This window comes from Colletes latitarsis, chromosome 1 (assembly GCF_051014445.1).
Source record: "Colletes latitarsis isolate SP2378_abdomen chromosome 1, iyColLati1, whole genome shotgun sequence".
NCBI lineage: Eukaryota > Metazoa > Arthropoda > Insecta > Hymenoptera > Colletidae > Colletes > Colletes latitarsis.
In genome coordinates this window covers 34,205,445-34,231,753 of record NC_135134.1, presented here as the reverse complement: position 1 = coordinate 34,231,753, position 26,309 = coordinate 34,205,445, and the positions used below count along the sequence as shown (strand labels likewise).

Sequence of the window (26,309 nt, the reverse complement as noted above, 5' to 3'; positions counted from 1 at the left end):
AAGAGTCAAAAACACCATATGAATTGTGGTATAATAAAAAGCCTCAATTAAAGTATTTAAAAATTTTCGGTTCGACGATTTATACAGGGTGGGGCAGTAACTATTAGCACCTCAGATATCTTGGAAACTATAAGTTTCACAGAAATGTTTGCTAAAGTAAATTGCACAGTACGAAGGGCGCTATTGGGTGGCGATAATAGTTTTTTTGCAGGTGGAGGTACTTCGGACATTTGAAGGTCACATCCATTTTTTTAAATGGATCGGTATGTTTTTGCTTCCGTATCACGATAGAGAATCTTAAAACGAGTTCAACGACCTATTACACAAGGTCATTGAAGGTCATAGGAAGTAGAGAAAGGCGATAATACTTACGGTTTTGGTAGTAAATGAAACATGTTTACAGTAGGTGTTCGAAATGATGACCATCACTGTCAATGCACCGTTGGATTCTTTTTACGATTGATTGACTTGCAAGTCTTACAGCGTCAGAACTTATTGATGCACAGGCTGCAATAATTCGCTGTTGCATATCGTGAGATGTAGTTGCTACTTCTTTGTACACTTTCTCTTTCAGTGTTCCCCACAGAAAGAAATCTAAAGGTGTTATGTCTGGTGAACGAGCTGGCCACGATATTGGATTCGAAATTTTTCATCGAGTTCCCTTCGCGCAATCGATGAATAATATGCTGGGCATCCATCATGTTGATACCACATGGTTTGTCGTGTAAATAAAGATAACTCTTCTAGCAAAAGACCCAATGTATCCTTAATAAAATTAGCATAGACGTTGCCATTTAAATTTCCATTGATAAAATAAGGTCCAATAATTTGATCACCTATGATACCGCGCCATACATTCACAGACCATTGTTTTTGATGTTCAACCTGTCGCAGCCAATGTGGATTTTCCGCTGCCCATAAATGCACGTTATGCAAATTAACATTCCCGTGATTTGTGAATGTTGCTTGATCAGTAAATAAGACGGTATTAAAAAAAAGCTCATTGTTTTGAATCTGACGTATAGCCCATCGACAAAACTCAACGCGATTCATGAAGTCGTTCCCATGCAATTCTTGGTGAAGACTAACGTGATACGGATGAAATCTGTGACGATGCAAAATGCGAAGTACGCTCCTCCTACTAATACCAGATTCGCGTTCAATTTGTCGCCAACTAATATGAGAATTTCTAGAGCACACCGATTTCCATTTCTTCGTTAATTACTCGTTTCTGGCGTTCACTTTTACGAACACTTAAACTACCGGTTTGCCTAAGTTTATCATACACATTTTTAAATGTTTGACGCGAAGGCTGAGACCGATGTGGATATCGTTCAGCATACAAGTTTGTAGCCCTTACAGAATTTTGTTGGCATTCGCCATAAATAAGAAGCATATCAAGCTGCTCTTCAAACGGATACATCGTGCCGGATTGACCGATTTATCAATACTAATCTTATGATGTTTATCTTACTCTGCAAACTATTAAAGTGTCCTTCAAGCAGTGTTTATTCTCAGTGAAGTAAACGGTAAGCATTACGCATTCCTCTACTGTTGACAATACGTATGTTTCATTTATTACCAAAACCGTAAGTATTATCGCCTTTCTCTACTTTCTATGACCTTCAATGACCTTGTGTAATAGGTCGTTGAACTCGTTTTAAGATCCTCTATCGTGATACGGAAGCAAAAACATACCGATCCATTTAAAAAAATGGATGTGACCTTGAAATGTCCGAAGTACCTCCACCTGCAAAAAAACTATTATCGCCACCCAATAGCGCCCTTCGTACTGTGCAATTTACTTTAGCAAACATTTCTGTGAAACTTATAGTTTCCAAGATATCTGAGGTGCTAATAGTTACTGCCCCACCCTGTATACATAATAAAACAAGACAAACAAAATTCGAAGAAAAGTCTTGGAAAGGTATTCTAGTCGGATAGGAATCGAATGGGTATAAAGTGTGCGACGTGGAAAATAATAAATTTGCCATAGTTAGGGATGTGATTGTAGATGAGACAAATTTCTTAGAATCCAGGCCTGTCATGGTACAGCCTGAAGGGGTTAATCCAGAAAACTCCCATCATAATAAAACCGATTTGGCATCCAGGACTGTAAAGGTACAGTCTGAAACTGATTCACCTGATATGCAGTCGAAATCAGTGATGTTTCATAAATCTCATAGTAATAAATCAGATATAGTAGCATCCGAAACACTAAAGGCAAATACAGATATCGAATTAAGTCATAAACTTAATAAATCGGTAATTGAAACAGATATCTCAGGCCCTTCATCTAGTAGTAAAAGACAATTATCGCCCGTGGTAAGAAGGAGTGATAGGATTAAACATCGTCCACCTATTTCGTATAATGAGATTGATGAGCAAAATGATTATATGATGTGTGCTCAATCTCTTGTTTGTAAGATACCTACATCGTATCAGGAAATTAAAAATAGGGACGATAGAATTCGGTGGGAACAGGCAATTAAAGAGGAAATTAATTCTCTTACAGTTAATGAAACATGGAATTTAGTGCCAAGACCCGAAAACAAAAATATTGTTGACTGTAAATGGGTATTTACAATTAAAAACGATGAATTTGGAACCCCATTAAAATATAAAGCTCGTCTTATTGCGAGAGATTTCAGTCAACAATATTTAATTGATTATGATGAAACATTTGCATCGATTGCAAGAATAGCAAGTTTCAGATTTTTAATGGCATTTCCCAATCAGTATAATTTGTCAGTTCATCATATGGACGTGAAAACTGCTTTTTTGAACGGTATATTAAAAGAGGAAATTTATATGAAAGTTCCTGAAGGATTTGATAATAAAGAAAATCAAGTTTGTAAATTAAATAAAGCCATTTACGGGTTAAAATAAGCAGCAAGATGCTGGTTTGAAGTATTTGAACAAACTCTTAAAAGTAAAGGTTTTCAAAATTCATCTGTTGATAGATGTATTTATATTTTAGATAAAGGAAATATATTGAAAAATATATATGTGGTACTTTATGTAGATGATCTGGTAATCGCTATTACTAATTGTGAGAAAGCGATCTATGTATATGTGTTTGATTTAAATAGGTCGTTGAGATGCGCGTCATTCACATCGTTGACGGTTTTGTTTCTTTCGTCTTGGAGACGCCTTCTCGCGACGTTTCTCTTATGTTATGTTTTGATTTGCATTACGAGCTGCAACAGCCAGCATGCGTTCATTCATATTTATTTATTTATTTCCTGTTGTATTAAATATATTACGTATTTAAACAAAGGCCCAGAGCATGCTCCTTAAGTAATATATATAAAAAAAGTGTCGAAGTGTTTAATACGTAAAAGAAACGTGCAGGAACATGGTCGCATCTAGTATGTTCTCGAACATCGAAAAGTTAACAGAGCACAATTATGATTTGTGGATGGTACAAATGAGAAGCATATTAACATTTAACGACTTGTGGCAATACGTCGACGGTAGTGAGGTAAAACCTGTAGAAAACCCTCAAGAGTGGATAAGAAAGGATGGAAAGACCTTGGCACTGATAATTTTGAGCGTTACGCATGGTCAGCTTCTTCATATCAAAAAGGCGAATACATCAAAGGAAGCATGGGACAAACTACAAATTATCTTTGAGTCTCGTGGGCCAGTAAGGAAAACGACTCTCTGCAAGGAACTCCTACGAATGGAAAGAAAACCAGGTACGACTATTGTGCAATATTTAAAAGAGTTTTCTGAAAAAGCAGATCAAGTCAGGGAAGCCGGTATCCAAATTTCGGACGAATTATTGTCCATAATCCTGTTGATCTCGTTACCGAAGGAATTTGAAAACTTTAGCATCGCAATTGAATCGCGAGATGATATACCTACGTTGGATAATCTTACGGTGAAGATAAAAGAAGAAGAGGCTAGACAGAATGAGCGTGATGTGAAGTCAGGTGTGAATGAAAACAAAAGTGATGCGTTACATGTAAAGGACAATTTTGATCGGAAAAAATATACACGAGGGTACGCGAAAGATTATAAAGCGAAACCACGAAAGTTTAATGGTAAGTGTTTCAATTGCGGACGATACGGACATAAAAATATAGAATGTAAATCTAAACCAATAGAAAAACGCGAAAATTCGTACAGTTTAAGCGAAGCGATGACCGCGATCGCGTACAATACGGAACCAGTCAAAAGATTGAGCGTATGGTGTCTTGATAGCGGCGCGACAAGGCACATGTGTAATGACCGTAGTAAATTTGAAATTGTAAACAGTGATAAGTAATACAAGGTATATACAGCCGCCGACCAATGGGTGCAGTCAACTGGTATAGGTAATGTAAGTTTGAATACGAAAACGGGTAGAAGCTTACTGAAATCGATCAAATTGGAGAATGCACTGTATGTACCGGATTTACGGAACAACCTTCTGTCAGTATCTCGTGCCACAGATCGCGGCTATACGATAACATTTGAAAAAGATCGCGCGATGGTTAAAAATAAAAATAATGTAAAGATTTTGATAGCTAGGAAGCGTGATCAGTTATATATCGTAGACGAAAAAAATGAACGTGCGTTGCAAACAAGCTCTGATATTAATGAAAAACTAATAAGATGGCATGAAAGATACGGACATATTAATTTTAACGATCTGAAGAATATGAAAGATGGCAAAATGGTCGATGGTATGATTTTTGCGACACTATCTATTAATAATTTAAATTGTGAAATTTGCGCGAAATGTAAAATTCATGTACTACCGTTTAAAAGATCCGAAAATCGCGAGAAAGAGCCACTCGATTTAATTCACTCAGACATTTGCAGACCCATGAAATGCAAATCTCTCGGGGGTGCGAGATATTTTCTAACGTTCATTGATGACTATTCGCGATATACTCAAACAATAGTGCTTAGGAATCGATCGGACATACTCCAAGCGTTTAAAGATTTTAAAAGAAAAGCTGAAAAACAAACGGGGTGTAAAATTAAAAAAATCCGCACGGATAATGCGAAAGAGTATCTCTCAAAAGAATTTAAAAACTTTCTTAAAGAAGAGGGAATCGTCCATCAATTAAGTGTCGAGTACACACCACAGCAAAACGGCGTGGCAGAATGCGCTAACCGCACGCTAGTCGAGATGGCGAGGTGTATTATGATACAAGCTAGCTTACTCGATTCTCTGTGGGCCGAAGCCGTAAATACAGCGACATATTTAAGGAATAGAAGTGCAACAAAGGCGCTTAATGGAATAACCCCATACGAGGCTTGGACACGACGGAAACCGTATGTAGGATTTTTACGAATTATTGGAAGTAAAGCAATTGCATTATATAAGGGACCAAATAGGGGTAAGTTTCAGCCAAAGGGCGATGAGTACATATTAATAGGGTACTCAGAAGACTCAAAGGCATATCGTTTGTGGCAAAGAGGTACGAGAAAAGTAATTAAAGCCCGGAATGTTAAATTTTTTGAAATACTTACAGGTAAAAGACAGCAAAACGAATTATTTATTTTTCCTGATCCTACTGTCGAGGAACAAGATGATAAGAATCACGAATCGCAGGAAGAAGATAATGAAAACCTGGAAACGGACCAACCATTGGATGAACGTGAGATGGAGGAAAACAGACATGAAACACAGAGTCGTGAGATAAAACGTGGGCTAGGTCGCCCAAGGATTGAGAGAACGGGCCAACCAAGAAGACCCAGAAAAATATATCAACAAAACAACGTTGAAGAATTCGACCCGATATTTGTATCAGACGTTTTAACTCGATCGGATAAAAAAACATGACTAGAAGCAATGGAGAGTGAGTATGAAAATTTGCTAAAAAACAAAACGTGGGAACTCGTGCCCAGACCAACAGATAAAAAAGTTTTGACAAGCAGGTGGGTTTTTAAAAAGAAAATTACTCCGGAAGGAGAAATTGAAAAATACAAGGCTAGACTTGTTGCGTGTGGACACACACAAAAATTTGGTATTGATTATACTGAAGTATTTGCTCCGGTGGCCAGATATGAGACTATTCGCACCCTACTCGCTGCATCTGTGTAAGAGGAAATGCACGTTCATCAAATGGATGTGGTGGCAGCATATATACAGGGCGAACAACTAATTGAAGAAGTGTATATGGAGCAGCCGGAAATGTTTGTTCATCAAGGACGCGAAGAGAAAGGGTGTAGATTATTAAGACCATTATATGGTTTGAAACAGTCCGGACGCCAGTGGTATAAAAAATTAGATAATTTTATATTAAATAGTGGAGGTAGGCGCACAATTGCAGATCCATGCGTGTATGTGTTTGGAGCGGGAGAAAACCGTGTAATTCTCGTTATTTATTCGACGATTTAATTTTAGTGTCTAGAAAAATAGAAAAACTTGAAGCGATTAAGTCTATGTTAAAATTAATGTTTAAAATGAAAGATCTAGGGCCAGCGAAAAATGTATTAGGGATTAGCATTAAACGCGATGGGGAAATAGGGCAAATTCGACTATCCCAGGAGCGATACATTGAAGAGACGATTGAAAGGTTCGTTATGCAAGAAGCAAGAAGTGTGTCAACGCCAATCGAATCAAATACAAAGATTACAACGGTGATGTGCCCTCAGACGCCTGAAGAAATACGTGAAATGAAACATAGACCGTACCGAGAATTGATTGGAGCGCTAATTTATCTCGTAAATGCCACGCGTCCAGATATCGCCTTTGCAGCCGCTACATTAAGTCGTTTTTGCATCAACCCAGGAAAAATGCACTGGATCCTCGCGAAACGCGTACTTCGATATCTTAAAGCGACATCGAAATATTGTATTACATAAGTAAAAACTTGTGAAATAACTCGTGAAATAATTAGTGAGATAATAGTAAGGAAAATGAAGATGTTAAATCGTGGTAAATGACAATGATAAATGCTGTGCAATATTTTGACACGATAAATGTGCAAAAGTGAATAAACTAAGACGTAAAAACGCACGCAATGAACAAATTGGAACATAGAGACACGTGTGTTGTGTACCGAAGGTCACGGAAGTGCGCGGTACTTGATGTCGTGAAGTAGGAGTAATAACATTCAACGAATTTCCACAAGGTCAATTTTAATGTTTGGGATAAGCGTTGAAAATAGTGGGTTTGAAAGTATGTTGGAAAATCAGGAACTTCAACTAGTACGCGCAGAACTTGAACGGCAGAAACAAAGACGTCAGGAGGAACGAGAGAAGTACGAGTGGCGAGTCCGTGAGCTGGAAAAGGAAGTGACGTTTCAATAAGAAACTCGATCTACGCAGTCAACAGAGTCTAAGGCAGACATCCTAACCCAAACTCTGCAAACGCTAGGGACCATCTTAACTAATCAGGCGCAAAATTTTAATGCGTTGTAAGAGGCGCTCAGTGCCGGTTTGACTGATCAGTGTCTGTCACCGCCTCGCAAAATGCGATAAAAATGTTCAGAGGAACGGAACCGTCGGAAGAGGCACGAGCCTAGTTGAATAATCTCAAAGCGGTGAAAAATATGTATAATTGGACGGATGCTATTGCGTTAAGTGTGGTTAAAACTTATTTCGCGGATGGCGCATTAAAATGGCTTATGAATAAAACGGACGAACTGCGAACATTTGAAGACGTCAAGGATAAATTTGTCGCGACAGTCACATATGTGTATTCGCGGAGCGGACAGTTGCGATATATGAGTATGCGAGTTCAAAAATCAGGTGAATCGATCCAAGAGTATGTACTAGACAAAGTGCGGCTGTGTATAAGCTTAGAGTTGCCCGTTTCGAATGTTCGTGACGAGGTGCCAGCAGGGTTATGGTCGAGAGACCTGGCCCAATATCTTCTGGCACGAGAGTGTGTAGCGGTACTCTCCGATAGAATAAGTTACTAGGTTAAGAACTAGATATATATTTTCCGAAGGATGGCATTGAATATAGATGCAATAGGTAGTTGTACGTCTAGGTTAAGTTAGGGTTAGGTACAAGAGTCTTTCCCTTTATGTCTGGCTGTTCCGTACTGTCCTCCCGAGAGAGTAGATGTAAAAGAATAAAATGTCGATCATTGTTCCTATACCTCGGGTATACCGCTACATAACTGGTGCCAAACCTCGGGAGGATAAAAATGAAACCCGACGGTAGTGAGTAGTCTGCAGAAGTAAGCGCAAGTGACTTCAGAAGTGTAAAACTTCCAACGTTTTGGATGGATGATCCGAAGCTATGGTTCGCCATATTGGAAAAGGAGTTTGCTGCTTACGGAGTAAAGTCCAACGCGGTAAAGTGCACATCCGTGCTTCGCCACTTGGATAATAGCACGATAAGAGTCATAGCAGACATAATTTCTGCTCCGGATTGCGACGACTCGTACAATAGGGCGAAGGAGGCCCTAATAAACAGATTAGCGTCGTCGGAAGAGACGCAATTGCGGCAGTTATTCAGCGGCATCGAGCTGAATGGACGGAAACCCTCTGAACTGTTGAGAGAAATGCAGTTACTCGCTGGAACGGAAGTAAGCGGCTGCAGAGGCTACCCATGCGCATCCAAGAAATTTTGGTTGTAATGGACGGCGGCGCCACGTTAGATAAGTTGGCCATCTTGGCCGACAAGACAATGGAATGGTCATTTTTTGAACAGGCGGCCATTGCGGAATGCAAGGCGAACACACCTGCCAGCGCACCCTCGCGCGAACTAAACGCGGAAATAGCCGCGCTTACACAAAAACTGAATCAACTGAAGGCGGTGGTGCGCAGTAGTTTTAAGAGACGGCCCAGAAGCCGCAGCCGTTCACGAAATGCATGGGGTCGCAACAATTCACGCAACCGAAGCGCTAACCGCAGTTACAGACAGGGACAGCATGATCTGTGTTATTTCCATAGGCGATTTAAGGAGAGATCCTTTAAATGCGTTCAACCCTGCAATTGGACAGGCCATGATGCACGCAGCGGAACGGAAAACTAAGGTTGTCGTCGAGAATAGAGGCGGTGGTCGGCGACGAAATCAAACAAAACCGGCTCATCATCACCGACAAGGAAACAAGGATTCCTTTTTTAATAGACACCGGTGCAGACATTTCAGTAATTCCAAGAACACGCAGACAACGTTGCACTCCAACGGATTACAAACTTTATGCAGTCAACGGATCCACAATAAACACATATGGTAATAAAGCCATTATCGTATCCTTGGCTCTTCGGAGGCAATTTCTATGGAAGTTCCTAATAGCGGATGTAAGTAAGGCAATAATTGGCGCAGACTTTCTCAGACACTACAACCTATTGATTGATTTAAACAGGCGTAGGTTGATAGATTCTAACACAACACTGTTTAATACTGGTACGCTCATAAAATTAAAAACACCGGTGATTTCAACAATAGATAGTAATCATGAATACAAAACATTATTAAAGGAATTCCCAGAAATTACTCGAACGCAGAATCCAGCTACAGTGGTACAGGAGGTTCGCCATTACATAACCACACGAGGCCCACCCATTGCAGAAAAGGCACGCCGTTTGCCACCGAATAAATTGGAAGCTGCAAAGAGGGAATGTCAAATTATGTTGAAGAAAAACACTGTACAACCGTCAAAAACCAGTGGGCAAGTCCGTTGCAATTAGTACTCAAGAAATCTGGAGAATGGAGAGTCTGCGGGGATTACCGCAGATTGAATAATATCACCGTACCAGATAAGTATCCATTACCCCACATTCAGGACATGGTACAGGATTTCAGGAACGCGAAGATATTTACAGTGATCAATCTCAGGAGAGCATATAACCAGATCCCAATGACCAAAGAGGATCGACCCAAAACCGCAATCATCACCCCATTTGGCCTGTACGAATTGGGTGATGCCTTTCGGGTTGTGCAATGCAGCTCAAGCTTTCCAAAGAAAGATGGGCAGCGTTATAAGAGGTCTAGATTGTGGCAGATGCTATATCGATGACATAATCGTAGCTTCCAAAGACGCTCAGGAGCACGAACAGCATCTCAGAACCCTATTCAGGAGACTCCAAGATCACGGACTGACAATAAACATAAACAAATGTCAATTTGCCAAAGACACCGTAGAGTATTTAGGATGGAAGGTCAATAGCGAAGGAGTATCACCGCTGGACGAGCGCGTGAGGACAATTCGCGAGTATCCAAAGTCTAGGACAGTCAAGAATCTCAAACGGTTTTTGGGAATAATTAATTTCTACCGCAGATTCCTGCCGAATGCCGGCGAAGCTCAAATACCGCTGAATCAAATGACAATAGGGTATAACAAGGAAAAAAACAAAGTAATTAAATGGACGAGCGTAGCCGAAGAGGCGTTTAAGTTATGTAAGGAACAAATGGCAAACGCCGTATTGTTGCGATACCCTAGGCTGGAAGCGCAGCTAGCGCTAAAGACAGGCGCTTCAGAGATGGCCATAGGAGCGGTGCCCGAACAATTCCATAACGGTGCATGGGAACCGTTAGGTTTCTTCTCCAGGAAACTGGAGAGAGCACAGCAAAAATATAGCACTTATGACCGTGAGCTGCTCGCCATGTATAAAAGCTTAAAATATTTCAAACATTGGGCTGAAGGAAAAAATCTGATAATCAAAACGGATCATAAGCCATTGGTGTATACCTGTCAACAGAAGACGGATAAAGCTACACCACGTCAACAAAGGCAGCTAGACTTCATCGGACAATATACCATGAATATCGAATATATACAAGGGAAAAACAACGTAATAGCAGACTCACTTTCGCGTATTGAGACGCTGGATTTACATGTTCTGGTTTCTACGGAGGAGATTGCACTGGAGCAAGAACGCGATCAAGAGCTCCAAGACATTCTAAAGGAACCGAGTTTGTTTAATCAATGGAAGCTGCAGCGCGTTCAGATTGAGAGTACAAATATACAAATATATTGTGATAAATATAATAATAGTTTTAGGTCATACATTTCACTAGTTTTGAGGAGGAGGATATTCGACGCAGTCCATAATCTGTCACATCCGAGCGGACGTAGCACGCGAAGGATAATTTGCAAGAGCTTCGTGTGGCCCCACATAAAGAAGCAAATAGCCGAATGGGCACGCACATGCTTGGCATGCCAGCGTAGCAAAATTCAACGTCACATACGGAAGGATCCGAAAAACATCGTAGTTCCGCCGGGAAGATTCGATCACATACATATCGACGTCGTTGGACCACTTCCTTCTTCAAAGGGATTTCGTTACTGCCTCACTATGATTGATCGATTCACACGATGGCCGGAAGCGGTACCCGTGGCAGAAATTTCCGCGGATACCATCGCAACCATAGTTTACAGTACCTGGATAGCCCGATTTGGCACACCCCTCACGGTTACAACCGACCAAGGTACACAATTCGAATCCCAGTTATTTATATCGCTCACCAAGCTTTTAGGGTACAATAAGATCCGAACTACAGCCTACCATCCTGCCGCTAACGGGATGATCGAGAGGTGGCATCGGTCATTGAAGGCAGCCATAACTTGCCATGACAACCCAGAATGGACCGAGGTACTACCCACCGTGTTGCTGAGGCTGCGCACAAGCTTCAAGGAGGACATCAAGGCTACATCAGCGGAGATGTTGTATGGTATAGCCATTCGATTGCCGTGTGAATTTTTCATACGAGCCATTTGGAAGACTTAGCAGAACCAGAAAATTTCATTAATAAATTTAGGCAGTATATTCAAAGAATTAAACCCGTACCGACAACACATCATGGTAAAAAGAAAGTTTTTCTACACAAATCAATATACGAGTGTACACATGTTTTTCTTAGGGTGGATGGCCAAAAAAGACCATTAGAGCCACCGTATGAGGGGCCATTCGAGATATTAGATAGATTATCAGACGATGTTTTTTGTATTAATTATAAGGGGAAGCCAATTAATGTTACCATTGAAAGACTGAAACCTGCATTTATAGAAACAACGGATGACCAACCTAGAGTTATACCAAAAACGTATTCACGTAAAACTGTGAGATTCGCAGTTCGAAATTTGAATGTGATATCCAAACCGCTAGGAGGGGAATATTGTAGCGGTACTCTCCGATAGAATAAGTTACTAAGTTAAGAACTAGATATATATTTTCCGAAGATTGGCATTGGATATAGATGCAATAGGTAGTTGTACGTCTAGGTTAAGTTAAGGTTAGGTACAAGAGTCTTTCCCTTCATGTTTGGTTGTTCCGTACTGTCCTCCCGAGAGAGTAGATATAAAAGAATAAAAGCATACGGGAAAAGTGAAGCACGTATCTACCATTGTTCCTATACCTCGGGTATACCGCTACAAGTGTACGACGTCAGACGCCATCTTGCAAGATTTGGTGCAAATGGACAGGATTTAACAGAATCGCCGAGAGATGGCAGCGGAAAGACGCAGTTTGTGGGAATCGACCATTAGGTCCGAGGAGTGAAGCGCGCTAGAGTCGAACGAGCGCGACTACGTTCAGGTCAGAGAAGTTAGAGAGTCAACACACGTGGAACGAAGAAAATAAGAAAGGTGTTTTGTTACGAATAACGGGGAGTCCCTCATTTCACCGTTCCTGAGAAAGCGATAGTCCATTCTGCGTCAACACTAACTTGTCCAGGGTGGCCAGTGTTGCCAGTGTTGCCAGTGTTGCCGGCGTTCGACGCACCGTCTGATATCAACTAGGTTACGTGATGTTAGTTACTTACTAGTCATAGGTTAAGGATTTTAGGATAAGTAATTGGTAAGTCTAGTTAATAAAACGCGCGCGCAGTGTGGCCAGATCGGGCATAATTGAGTGCATCGAAATCGACAATAGTGACGACGAACTTCCTTACTGCATGAGCCACGTGTACGTGAGCTCGGCCCTTCGCACCATCGGCAAATCGATAAAGAACATTAGTGTGAGTCTTTCCTTCTTTCTCTTGTAACAGCTGAAATACGATCTCGCGATAATCGGCATACGATTCCAAGTCTTAACTGCTCCAGCATTTTTACTTTCCGACCTATGTAAGGTATAAGGAAAGTACCATAATGAAAGAAAAATTTCGAAAATTTTATAGTAGTTATTTAGAAAAGGGAGAGTCTCACCGATTTCGATGATTTTTTAATATGTTGTAGAAATTAACATTTTGAACAACTTTTTCCTATACATATAACCGCCGCTCGGCCTTAGTTTCCGAGATTTTTCTTCAAAAAGTTTATTGTTTCTATAAATACATTGAGGCGGTCGGCAATAGATGCGTATAACGGGCGTGTTTAAAAACTCGATTTGAATATTAGCATAAAAAAATCTGACCCAAACCTTATTTAAACCTAACTATTCTACTTAATAACGAAGTAACTAATATAATGGATTAGGTCTGGGTTAGATTTTCTTATACCGGCCGCCGTAAGGTGGTCGGCTACGCATTCATTTTCTATTTCAATTTTCTTTATTGATATTATCAGAAGTGAGAAAGATTTCAGCCATTATTTCGAAAAATTTCATTATTCCATCATTAAAATCATATTGTCGACGGAAGAAGAATTCAGCTAAATAGCCTACATAATGTATTTGGCGAGTTCCATATTTTGGAATATTCGATATCAGTGCAGAACTAGATTTAGCTTGACATATTATACATTATTTGTCGTTGGTTGTCATGCCGATTAATACAAACAAGAGAAAAAATCGGCGATCGTGGACTGACATATACAGAGTCACAGACATATACATATAGACAGAATTCATTGTAGTAGCAGCAATCTTTTTGAAGAAAAATCTCGAAATCTAAGACTGAGCGGCGGTTATATGTATCGAAAAAAGTTGTCCAAAATGTTGATTTCTACAACATACTCAAAAATCATCGAAATCGGTGAGACCTCCCCTTTTCTAAATAATTACCAATTTTATTTAGCGGAAATACACATTTTAAGACCCCCTAATCATATTGTGACTATTAAAAAAAAAAATTTTTTTTTTTTATTCCTATGCTATTAACATGATTGCGTCTAAACGGCTGAATGAATTTCAATGAAATTTTACATTTAAGTTTTATGTTTTCGTTTCAAGGTCTGATTAGATTTTGAGCGTGATCAGCTCCCGGATAATGATGATTATACGTCTTATAGTTTTATAATTATTCCAATGCATATACATTATTTGTAAAAATTTTTTAAAATGTTTTATATAAATCTTAAGAAGGATTATGATTAAATAAACTTTATCTCTATTTTTTCTATCTGCTGTTACAGCAATGACTCATGCAGGTTGATGACAGTGTTTTGTTTATACTCTTCGCAGGTCGCTGAGTCGTAGAAACGACGAGGATGGAGAAAGAAGGGGCGTAGATATGTCGGGTCCCTAGACCGTGACTATTTTTCACTAGATCGCGTGGGAACGGTAACGAAAGGCGGGAGGTACGAATGTGCAGACACCAGTTAACAGGCACAAACACAACAATTAACTGAGTAATAAATAACGGTAACAATAACGATAACGATGACGATAACAATAACGATAACGATGACGATAACAATAATGATAACAATAAGCGAATAACGAGAACGGTAGAAAGTTAAGGCCGAGACCGTGACGACGTGAGCTACGATTGCGACATGTGGCGAACTCGGAATGAATGCTACCGCGGCTCTCCGGTAGGGACCAGGTCCGTTACGAACAAAAACCGAACGTTTTAACGATTGCGGAAAACTACCAGACACGGCAACCGTTTTTTACCATTGGCTCCATCGTCAGCGCAAAAAGAGGGCGCGGCCGCAGCTTCTACTTCTGGTTCCGCGGCCGCGACGGTGTCGCCACACATATACGTACATAGTCTAGTCTCCGTAGGTTTTCAAAGGGCAAGAATTAAAAATAAAATTCTACTGCATGAATAGCAGTCAATTTAATGTATTCCATTTTACAGTAATGAATTCAGAGGGGAATAAAAAAACAGGCAAGACGAATGTGGACGTTTTAATATACGGCGTGTGATAATGTTACAAATAAATAACTAATTTTTACATCTTAGTGGAAGGAGGGAAATTGAGATCCATCAGATTTCCATTGAACGGTAACGTGCACGTTATTGTTTTTCCAATATTTCGATTATTTTGTTATGTAAAGTTAAGTCAAATATATTGTGGTAATATGGTTATCACAAATAAGGATGTGAATTTTGTTTGTAAGTTGTGGACGAGTGTTTGTATTTGTAAGAGAGCGTGAGCGACCGAACGTTAGGTCGAAGGAACAGTACGAATAGAGAAACGACACAGAGAGGATTGAAACATATGTGAGATAAAGACGTGTGAAAGTAAGAGAAAAAGGAAAAGGAAAAAATCGTACTCTTACATCAGTGTTTTTGATTGTCCGTATCTTTTGTGTAGTGTGGTTGTTTTTGTTAATAAATATATTCTTGTTCATATAACTCACAAATTGGTAGATCGAGATCGAAAAGACTCTGGAAAAGAGTAATCGGTGTCAAACCAATTGAGAAACCAGTTGAAGGGAGCAATCAATATGAAAATAAGTGGGAAGAATGGGACGAATGAGATGATAATAATTATGCTGCAAGAACGATAATGATTAATACTATGAGTAAGGCACAATTACTTAAATATAGCCATGAAAAAAGTGCAGACAAATTATGGACAATGATCAAACTAGATATGGCTGCAGGAACTGAGGAACTGAGGAACTAAAAACTAGAGTTCTTAACGAACTGACAAATTTAAAAATGGGTAAAGACGAAACCATTGACGCGTTCATAAACAGAGTGGAGGCATTGAGGAATCAATGTAAACAGCTCGGGAAAGAGATTGAAGAATACGAATTAAAGATGTATATATTAAGAGGGCTCCGTCCCGAATTTGATCTAAACGTACGAGTTTTGGAAACGCAATGAAATTTATCCATATTCGACATAAGATTTGCTCTAAACCAAGAGATACAGAGAAGAGAAAGAAGAAAAGAAGATCGGACATCCAGAGATCGCGAAACGCTGCGAAAAGTAAAAGAAGGCCCTAAGAGTGACATTTATTGTTACAATTGCGGAGTAAAAGGACATATGGCGGCAGAATGCTATAAGAACAAACGATGCTTTAATTGTCAACGCTTCGATCATATTGCGGCGGAGTGTCGCGAACCGAGGAGAAATTTACCACCCGCGAAGAAGGAACAGGAAAGCGATTTAAAAATGTATTATGTGTGCCTGAACTGAATTCTAATCTTCTTTCAGTTGCCAAAATAACCGATAGAGGATACAATGTTAACTTCAATAGACTCGGAGCGATCGTATACAAACAGCCGAATGAAATTGAAATGACAGCGGTAAGAGTTGAAAATTCATTATATGTAAGAACTTTTTTAGAACACGAGAGAACTGCAGCAGTAACAGAGGAAAGTGATGTGTGGCATAAGAGGCTAGGTCATGCGAATAAAACAAATTATCGAAGAAATGAAGAAAGAAAACTTAGTGTTGGGGATGACAAATAACTGGAAAAATGAATGTGAGCCGTGCATCGAAGGAAAGACTTCAAAAAAGTCCCATCGAAGACTTGAAGGAAGAAGGACGAATCGAATAATGGAGCTATGGCATACCGATTTGATAGGTCCTATTAAACCACCTACATTTGGTAATAAAAATGACGGTAATTATTTAGATTAGGGTACACCTCATCGATTTCGATGATTTTGAAATATGTTGTAGAAATATACATTTTGAACAACTTTTTCCTATACATACTACCCCCGCTCGCGCTTAGTTTCTGAGATATTTGTAAAAAACTAGTGCTATTACATATTGAATTCTGCCCAGACGTGAAAACTCGTGGCCACGTATACGCTCAACGTATACACTGCCGATGCGTAGACTTTCTTCTGTTTTCATTCTTTTTTTTTTCTCCTTACAATTAGTGCAGTAGTACGCGTCACGAGGTAAAGAAGCACGCACAATTAACTCGTCCAAAGCATCACTTTTATAACATTATTTTCGCGTATAGTGTTATAGTACATATAACTATAATGAAATTATACGAGTTTTTACATATTTGTCATGACTATAAGAAATTAATAGATTTTTTAATTGAGCGGAAGGTAACTATGAATTTCTAAATATTTGTTGCGACTACGGAATATTAATAGATATTTAATTGAATAAAAGGTAATTCATGGAAGCATGGTTTGCACAAAATGTCAGAAAGAAATGACATTTAATCGTAAGAGATTAATGTTTAAATGTCGGAATACATTTTTTACGAAGAATAGTAGTAAAAAACGCGTGAAAAAAGAATGCCTAGTACAAATTAGTGCGTTACATAATACGTGGTTCCAACATGCACGCATACCAATTCAGGCCATCTGCAGATTTATAGCTTACCACATAATGCTATGGCCACCCCGGCAAACATTTTTAATGAAAGAACTGGGTGTATCTACGACAGTTGTTGATTGGGCGAGCTTTTGCAGAGAATTGTGTGTTTTATGGACTGAAAAATATTCAGTTCAAATAGGAGGCGAAAATTAAATTGTCGAAGTCGATAAAGCAAAAACTGGCAAACGGAAATATAATAAAGGTCGTCTTATGAGTGGACAGTGGGTATTTGGAGGCTTCGATCGTACTAGTAAACAATTTTTTATTGAGCCGGTTCCAGACCGAAGTAGCGAAACGTTACTTTCCGTTATACAACGAAAAATTAAGCCGGGGACAACAATCATTTCGGACTGTTGGAAGGCATATGACTGTTTGAATCACAAAGGCTATAAGCATTTAACGGTGAACCACAAAATGAACTTTGTGGATCCAAATAGCGGTGCTCATACCCAAAATATAGAGCGAACATGGCGGGAAACACGGGCGAATATTCCCCGCTATGGAATACGCACCTACCATTATATTGGGTACATAGCAGAGTTTCTCTTTCGACGAAAATTCAATTTTAACGATCGTCTTGTTGCGTTTTTTAATATAATGGCGGACGTGTTTCCCATTAATGAATCAACCGGTGCTTAACATGTACACCCCTAATGCAATAATATCTATGAAATATTTAATAAAATTCGAAATTTAATCTAATTAATGCAATATTCAATTTTCCCACTACACATTACCGAGCGTTGAACACAGCGTTTTCGTAAACGGTCGGTGTGACCAGCAAACGACGTACATACCGGTTAAACTGAAACGTTCAAATTAACCAATTTCTGATCTGTCGAACTTGTTTTGCGAAAATGTTGCCTTTAGAAAACCTCAAAATTGACACGTGTAAGCACCTGCACCCCCTCCCCAATATAATAATCTAACCCAGACCTAACCTAATCTATCTGGAAGTACATTTAGAAACATAGATTAAGTTAGGTCAGGGTCTGATTTGTCGGGGCGGGGGTGCAGGGGAAGGGGCAGAGCCCCTTCCCCGCCTACACGTGTCAATTTTGAATTTTTATCGTCCTTTATAACATATCTTAGTTTCATCGAAAACAAAGAATCAAAACAGAAGAAAGTCTACGCATCGGCAGTGTATACGTTGAGCGTATACGTGGCCACGAGTTTTCACGTCTGGGCAGAATTCAATATGTAATAGCACTAGTTTTTTGCAAATATCTCACCAAGCGCGAGCGGGGGTAATATGTATAGGAAAAAGTTGTTCAAAATGTATATTTCTACAACATATTTCAAAATCATCGAAATCGATGAGGTGTACCCTAATCTAAATAATTACCAAAATTACATATTGACAGTAGTAGATGATTATTCCAAGATGATTTTTATACAATTATTAAGAGAAAAAGGTGAAGTCGCAAAAGAATTAAAAAAATTGATCACCTTAAAAGAAAATCAAACTGAATTGAAATTAAAAAGGATTAGATCAGATAATGGTGGAGAGTATTTGGGTAAAAATTTAAAAAATTGGTTGGAAGCTAAAGATATAGTACATGAGTTAAGTCCTCCTATAACCCCACAGTGTAATGGAATTGCAGAAAGAGCAAATCGAACTGTAATTGAGACAACAAGGACAATGTTAGCAGATTCTAAACTCGATTTAAAATTTTGGGGAGAAGCAGCATGTACAGCCGCCTATATAAGAAACAGAGTGAAGTCACGGGTTCATGGAAAAACTCCGTATGAAATTTGGCACAATAAACCTTCGAACATACAACATATGAGAAGATTCGGCTGTGCAGCGTACGCACTAAGGAAAGGAGGGATTAAAAAAAAATTTGAATCGAAAACAATAAGAGGAATCTTCATGGAGTACAATAACGGTGGTACTTATCACGTGTACATTATTAAAACAGGAAATATCAAAAGCGACTACGATGTAAAATTTGACGAAGAGAAGAATGGTTCGGATCTATTGCATTGTAAAGAAAAAGAAAATAATGAAGATGATGAAAATAGGAACTTGATTGTTGTTGGATTAGAGTTGGAGGACGAAAAAGCTACAAATGAATAGTCGAGAACAGAAGAAAGAGAAGAGAATGAAGCGGAGTTGAGAGAAGAAGAAAGAATGAGTGGCGAAGATAGTAGTGACTATGATGATGCGAGGGTGGATATTCTAAGCGATGAAAACAATGTAGACGAAATATATGATGATAATCAAGTAAATGATATATTGCTGGAAGAGCCAACGACAAGAGGAAGAGGAGGAAGAAAAAAGGGTACGACAAAAGAAGCGATTCAAGTGAGAGAATATTTACGAAGACAAGAGCAAGAAACACTAGATAAAGAAAAAGATCTGAGAAGGTCAACAAAAATAAAAGGAAAAAGGGTGATGAAATGTACTGATAGAAAAATTCCAAAATCCGTCAAGGAAGCGAAACTGTCGCCGGAATGGGCCCAATGGAAACAAGCAATGGAAGACGAAATAACATCAACTGAAACGGCATAAAGTTTGGGATCTAGTTGCACGTCCGAAAGAAAAAAGGATGATAAAATGCAAGTGGATTTTTTCTACCAAAGAGGACTTTGCTGTTGTATCAGGAATAAGATTTAAGGCAAGGTTAGTGGCTATGTGGCGCGGAGGCCCTGAAGGCCGCGGCAGAGGAAATGAGGGAGGCGGCGCGGGAGCTCAGAGGGCGGAACGCCCGTCTGCAGCTCCTGTTGGAGGAGGAGCGACAAGGGAGGAGGAGGGCAGAGGCGCTGTGGAACAGCGCGGCCCTCCCTCCCATCCTCCCTCCTCCTCCACCGCCGCGTCCCTCGGCGGAGGTAAATAAGCGGAGTGCGGCGGCAGTGGTGCGGGGCACCGCGGGCCCCTCTACCCGCACTCCGCCCGTGAAGAAGTCCCCGTCCTCCTCAGAAGACGATCTTCTGAGGAGGATTGGGGACATGATTGATGGCAAGCTGGCCGCCTTCCGGGAGGAGCTCCTCGCCGGAAGAGCGGTCAGCAGGAAGGCGGTGCCTCCCCGACCTGTTCCGGTACAGTCGGGGAAGGCAAAGAAGGGCGGAGTGAAGGCTCCGCCCAGCGTTGCGGCACCAGGGCCCCGGGTCGCGACCCCCAAGGGGGGTGGTGTACCCGTGGTCGCGGTGGTCGCGTCCTCCACAGCACCCTCCCAAGGGGGGGTGGCGTGGAGTGAGGTGGTGGGGCGGAAGGCGAAGCGGGCGGCGAGGAAGGCCTCGCAACCGCAGCCTCCGCCTCCGCCGCCGGCGGCCAAGGTAAAGGCCGCGAAGGTCGGGAAGGCACGACCAGGTCGTCCCCCAAAAACGGCAGCGGTGACGCTGACTGTTGTGCAGGGGGGCGACCTGACCCTCGCGGAGGCGATGCGGCTCGCCAGGGAGAATATCTCCCTGGAAGAGCTGGGCATCGCCTCCGTGAGGGCGAAGAGGGCCGTGACCGGGGGTCTCTTGCTGGAGATCCCCGGGGCAGAAGGCGGCGCGAAGGCGGATCGTCTCGCCCAGAGGCTCCGGGAGCAGCTGGGCGAGCGAGGTGTCCGGGTCGCCCGGCCCACGAAGCGCACGGAGATGCGCGTTTGTGGGCTGGACGACTCGGTCAGCGCACAGGATGTGTCCCGTGCCCTTGCGAGGGCGGGGGACTGTCCTGTGGAGGACCTGCGGATCGGAGAGATCCGCAGGTCGCCCTCCGGCCTCGGGTCGGTGTGGGCCCGGTGCCCCCTCTCCGCCGCCCGTAAGGTGGCGGAATCCGGGAGGGTGTTGGTGGGGTGGGTTTCGGCGCGCGTGGAAATCCTCGCGCCGCGCCCGCTCCAGTGTCACCGCTGCCTCGAATTGGGGCACGTGAGGCAGTGGTGCACCTCGCCGGTGGACCGCAGCGGTCAGTGTTACCGCTGCGGTGCCAAAGAGCACCGTGCGAGCCAGTGCTCGGCGGCCCCCCACTGCCCGCTGTGTGCGGACATGGGGAGGCCAGCCGATCACAGGGTGGGGAGCAAGAAGTGCTCCCCCCCCTCCCGGAAGGAGAGGAAGAGGCGGGCTGCACCGGCTCCGGTGCCGAGGGCGGTGGCATCGTCCTCCATGGAGGTGGACGGTGCTACGGGGACGGACGGCCGGGAGGAGGCTGGCGCGGCCATTAATTAATGCCGCCCCGCCTCCTCCTCCAGGCCAACCTCAACCACTGCCGCGCGGCACAGGACTTGATGTCCCAAGTCCTCGCGGAGTGGGGGGTTGGCCTGGCGGTCGCCGCCGAGCCGTACCGCGTCCCTGATCACCCTCATTGGGTGGGCGACGCGGACGGCTTGGTGGCGACGGTATGGGGAGGGGGCGACGGGTCCCCACCGTTCTCCTTGTTGGAGCGCGGTCGGGGATTCGTCGCCGTGGACTGGGGGGGAGTCGCTGTGGTGGGGTGCTACATTTCGCCCCGTAGCGGTCACGCTGCGTTCGAGCTGTACTTGGCCGAGGTCGCGGCATGCGTGCAGCGCTACGCGGCCCGGCCGGTGCTGGTCCTGGGGGATTTTAATGCCAAGTCGGTGGCTTGGGGATCCCCCAGGACCTCCGTTCGCGGCGGGATCCTGGGCGATTGGGCGGCGGGGCTCGACCTCCGGGTATTGAACCGGGGGTCGGAGCACACATGCGTGCGGCGATATGGGGGGTCCATCGTGGATGTTGGATTCGCGACCCCCAACGCCGTGCGCATGGTGTCGGGTTGGCACGTGGTCGCGGGGGCAGAGACACTCTCCGATCACCGGTACATCCGGATGGAGGTCTCTGCCGCCGCGAGTGCATCCCGACACGGCCGCCTGCGTGGCACCCCACCACGCCGCTGGGCGCTTCGGCGCCTGGACAAGGACGCCCTGATGGCAGCTGCCCTCGCTGCAACTTGGCCGCAGGGAGCGGCCGAGTTGCCGAGCATAGAGGAGGAGGTCGCCCGGCTCGGAGCATTGGTCGCGGGTATTTGCGACGCGGCGATGCCTCGGGTCGGGCGGGCTTCTCCTCGCCGGGCGGTGTATTGGTGGTCGGACGCGATCGCGGAGTTGCGAGTCGCGACTGTCCGCGCCCGACGCCAGTACACCCGCGCGCGCCGTCGTCAACGTACAGGCGACGGCGTGGCGCGAGCGAGGGCAGCTGATGACCTGTATGGAGCATACCGCGTGGCGCGGGTTGCTCTGCAGGTCGCCATCAAACGGGCCAAGACCCGGGCATGGAAGGAGCTCCTCCAGACCCTTGATGACGATCCATGGGGGCGCCCATATAAGGTGGTGCTCAATAAGCTCCGCCCGTGGGCGCCCCCCGTCACCGAGGGTCTTGACCCCTGGCTGCTGGAGGACGTGGTCAATACACTCTTCCCAATTGGGGAGAGGGGACCGCGTCCTCCGGCGGCGGCGGCTGTCCCAGTGGAGTGGACGGCCGAGCTGGGGGTCACGCAGGAGGAGCTGGCAGCGGCCATCAGACGGCTCGGGGTTCGTAACACGGCCCCGGGTCCGGATGGTGTGCCCGGCCGGGTTTGGGTCTTGACCCAGGGCGTCCTTGGGGCCGACCTCAGGCGGTTGTTCGACCGCTGCCTGAGGGACGGGCGATTCCCCCCCAGTTGGAAGGTGGCGAGGATGGTCCTCCTCCGGAAGGAGGGTCGGCCCGCGGAGTCTCCCTCCGCATACCGGCCCATTTGTCTCCTCGACGAGGTGGGCAAGCTCTTCGAGCGTGTGATTGCTGCCCGCCTCGTCGAGCACCTGTCGCGGGGTGATCCCGGTCTGGCCGACTGCCAGTTCGGTTTCCGGGGGGGCCGATCGACTATCGACGCGATAGGTCGTGTGAGGGCCCTCTCGGAGGCGGCCGTCTCCCGGGGAGGGGTGGCATTGGCAATATCCTTGGATATTGCCAATGCCTTTAACACCCTCCCCTGGGAAGAGATAAGGAGGGGGCTCGAATATCATCGAGTCCCCCCTTGTCTCAGGGCGGTCGTCGGGGATTATCTCCGCGGCAGGTGGATCGAGTATCCGGGCCGGGATGGTGATATGCGGAGGGAGGTGTACTGCGGTGTTCCGCAGGGGTCGGTCCTCGGGCCACTCCTGTGGAACATCGCGTACGACTCGGTGTTGCGGGCCGGCCTCCCCGACGGCGTCAGCACGGTGTGTTATGCGGATGACACACTGGTGCTGGCCGTCGGGGCGCACTGGGGGAGGGCCATGCGTCGCGCGGAGGAGGGGTCGCAACGCGTCGTCGACCGGATCAGGGGGATGGGGATGACGGTGGCGGTCCATAAGACCGAGGTGATTGCGTTTCATTCACCTCGGCAGGATCCGCCACCCCCTCTGATTCGGGTGGGTGGGGCTGACATCGAGGTGAAGCCCCAGATCAGGTATCTGGGGCTGATCCTCGATAGCCACTGGCGTTTCGAGAAGCATTTCCGCTGCCTGGTCCCCCGGTTGGAAAGGATGGTTGCGGCTCTGGGCCGGATCCTGCCCAACCTGGGGGGCCCGGCGGGCCGAGTTCGTCGCCTCTATGTGGCAATGGTCCAGTCGGTGGCCCTATACGGGGCCCCCGTCTGGGCGGACGACCTGGCTGCCTCCCGCCGCAGCATGACTATGCTGCGTCGGGTGCAGAGGCGCATGGCGCTCAGGGTCGTCCGCGGGTATCGGACCATGTCACATGAGGCGGCGACGGTTCTAGCGGGGATGCCGCCCATGGACCTGCTCGCGCGGTCGCACGCGGTGATGTACCGGCACCGCGTCGACCGTCGCGCGGGGGTGGGAGCGGTCCCGGGCGGGCAGGAACCTGCTTGGGGCGATTTGAAGCGCCAGGCCCGGCAGTCCGTGTTGCTCGCGTGGCAGGAGCGGCTGGCTCTGCCAACCGCGGGGCACCGGACTGTCGGGGCTGTTCGGCCACTCCTGAAGGAGTGGCTGGACAGAGGCCATGGCAGCCTCACCTACCGGCTGGCACAGGTATTTTCCGGGCATGGCAGCTTCGGAAGATACCTGTGCCGGATAGGGAAGGAGCCGACGGCGCGTTGCTGCCACTGCGACGCTGAGCAGGACACGGCGGATCATACCCTGGAGGTATGCCCCGCGTGGGAGGGGGAGCGCCGTGTCCTGGTCGGCGTCGTCGGGCGGGATGTCTCGCTGCCGGGCGTGGTGCGCGCCATGCTCGGCAGCGAGGAGAAGTGGAGGGCCGTGGCCTCCTTCTGCGAGAACGTAATGTTGCAGAAGGAGGCCGCGGGGAGGGAGCGCGAGCTTCAGCGGCGCGCTGAAGCTCACGCTCGTGCAGTGGCCCGAGGTCGTCGCCCGGTCGCGAGGCGTCGCGGGCGGCCGCCTCGGCGTGGCGGATGACCTAGGCTGGGAGGGGGGTCCTGAGGGGACCCTCCTCCCGCCAGGCGGCGCCGGGTCGAACCGGTTGGGGGTAGGAGTGCCTCCCCCTACCGGTCCGACGCAAGGGGAGGCACCCTCGGCGGTCTGGTGCGGCCATGAACGCCCGGCCGCCGAGGGGTGGAAACGGGGTCGCGGGCGGTTGCGAGTTGGGGCTCGCAGCCGCCACTAAACGCGGCCCCGGGACGGATAGCGGCGGGATGGAGTGGCCCCGTCCCGCCGCTATGAGGCAGTGTGTCTACTGGGGGGACCGATTGTCCCCCCGGGGGATGGGCGCGAAAGCGCGGGCACGGGGAGGATACCGGAAGAATGCTTCGAGCGATTCCCGGTATCCTCCCAAAGCGTGCCGAAGGGTCACCGTGGGGTTTTTAGTGGGTAGGTCCCGCGCCTGTCGTTGAACGGGCGCGGGGAATCCCACACACCCCTCCCACCTCTCCCCAAGGAGGTGGGAGGGAGTCTTTCGAAGATTTTCCCCACGACAAAAAAAAAAAAAAAAAAAAAAAAAAAAAAAAAAAAAAAAAAGGTTAGTGGCTATGGGATGCACGCAAAGGCCAGGCTTTGACTATGTGGAGGACTTTTTCACCGACTATTCGGATGGAAGCCATAAGATTGCTATTCAGCATATGTGCCGAATTTGGGAGAAAGTTAAAAATTTATGATGTGAAGACAGCTTTTTTACATGAGCAGTTGACTGAGGAAATCTATATGGAACAACCTGAAGGCTTTCAAAACAACAAAGGACAAGTGTGTAAATTAAAAAAGAGTATGTGTGGTTTGAAACAGGCAAGTAGATGCTGGAACGAATACCTGACAAACATTCTCCGAAAAATTGGATTGAAACAATGCACCCACGATCCTTGTTTATTTTACATCAAACAGAAGAATGATTTTTTGTATTGTGGTATACATGTGGACGATATGACAGTGGTGAGCAGTACGGATTCGTTCGAAGCAAAGTATATGAATGAGTTGAATAAATATGTAGAATTAAAAAATTTGGGAGCAGCGAAACAGGTACTCGGAATGCAGATAATTCAAGAAAAAGGAAAGATATTTGTCAATCAGAGGAATTATGTCGAGAATCTATTGGATGACTATGGAATGAATGAGAGCAATGGAGTCAATTCTCCGATGGACATTAACCAAAAACTGAGCGAAGACGATGAAGTCCACAGTGCGATGAAAGGGTATATCAGGAATTGTTGGGACGACTGATGTATCAGTGTTGGTACAAGACCTGATATATCATATTCACTAAGTTGCCTGTCACAATTTAGCAAATGCCCAGAAATGATTCATTGGAGTGCATTAAAACGCATTTTAAGATATTTGAAAAAAACTGTTGGTTTTTCTCTTCTAAAAGAGAAAGTTTTCTTTATGTGACAAAAACCATCGACGCGTATGTTTCGAAATACAAGTCAAGAGAGTACAGCTGTGTCCCTTCCTTGGCTTGTTTAGACAAAGTATAGGACCGATTGGGTCTGAGGGTACGGGACGAATTTTTCGTCACTGACCTATTCATTCTGTATGTTCCTTTGGAAGCGTGAAGACGTGCCTTCCACGTGTTTAGAAATAAAGCTTAGTAAAAGTTATATCAAGTAAATTGTTTTTTATTCCACTACCTGTTTCCAA

At 44.9% G+C, this 26,309-nt stretch overlaps 2 protein-coding genes and 1 pseudogene across 5 annotated transcripts in view; 2 read left to right on the top strand and 1 right to left on the bottom strand.

Moving 5' to 3' along the window:
* Ppt1 (Palmitoyl-protein thioesterase 1) overlaps window positions 1-26,309 on the bottom strand; it is a 482,953-nt gene that overhangs the window by 218,196 nt on the left and 238,448 nt on the right. The window lies entirely within an intron of this gene.
* LOC143342662 (uncharacterized) lies at window positions 8,177-8,931 on the top strand. The gene is made up of 2 exons (XM_076766781.1): window positions 8,177-8,482; window positions 8,608-8,931. The coding sequence occupies exons 1-2, from the start codon at window positions 8,177-8,179 to the stop codon at window positions 8,929-8,931; spliced, it is 630 nt and encodes a 209-aa protein (XP_076622896.1).
* On the top strand, window positions 17,320-17,946 carry LOC143342655 (uncharacterized; annotated as a pseudogene).

Coding starts and splice junctions, on each gene's coding strand:
- LOC143342662 (XM_076766781.1), top strand. CDS start 8,177: ATGGATGATCCGAAGCTATGGTTCGCCATATTGGAAAAGGAGTTTGCT. Junction 8,483..8,607: donor AGTTACTCGCTGGAACGGAA/GTAAGCGGCTGC, acceptor TTTTTTGAACAG/GCGGCCATTGCGGAATGCAA.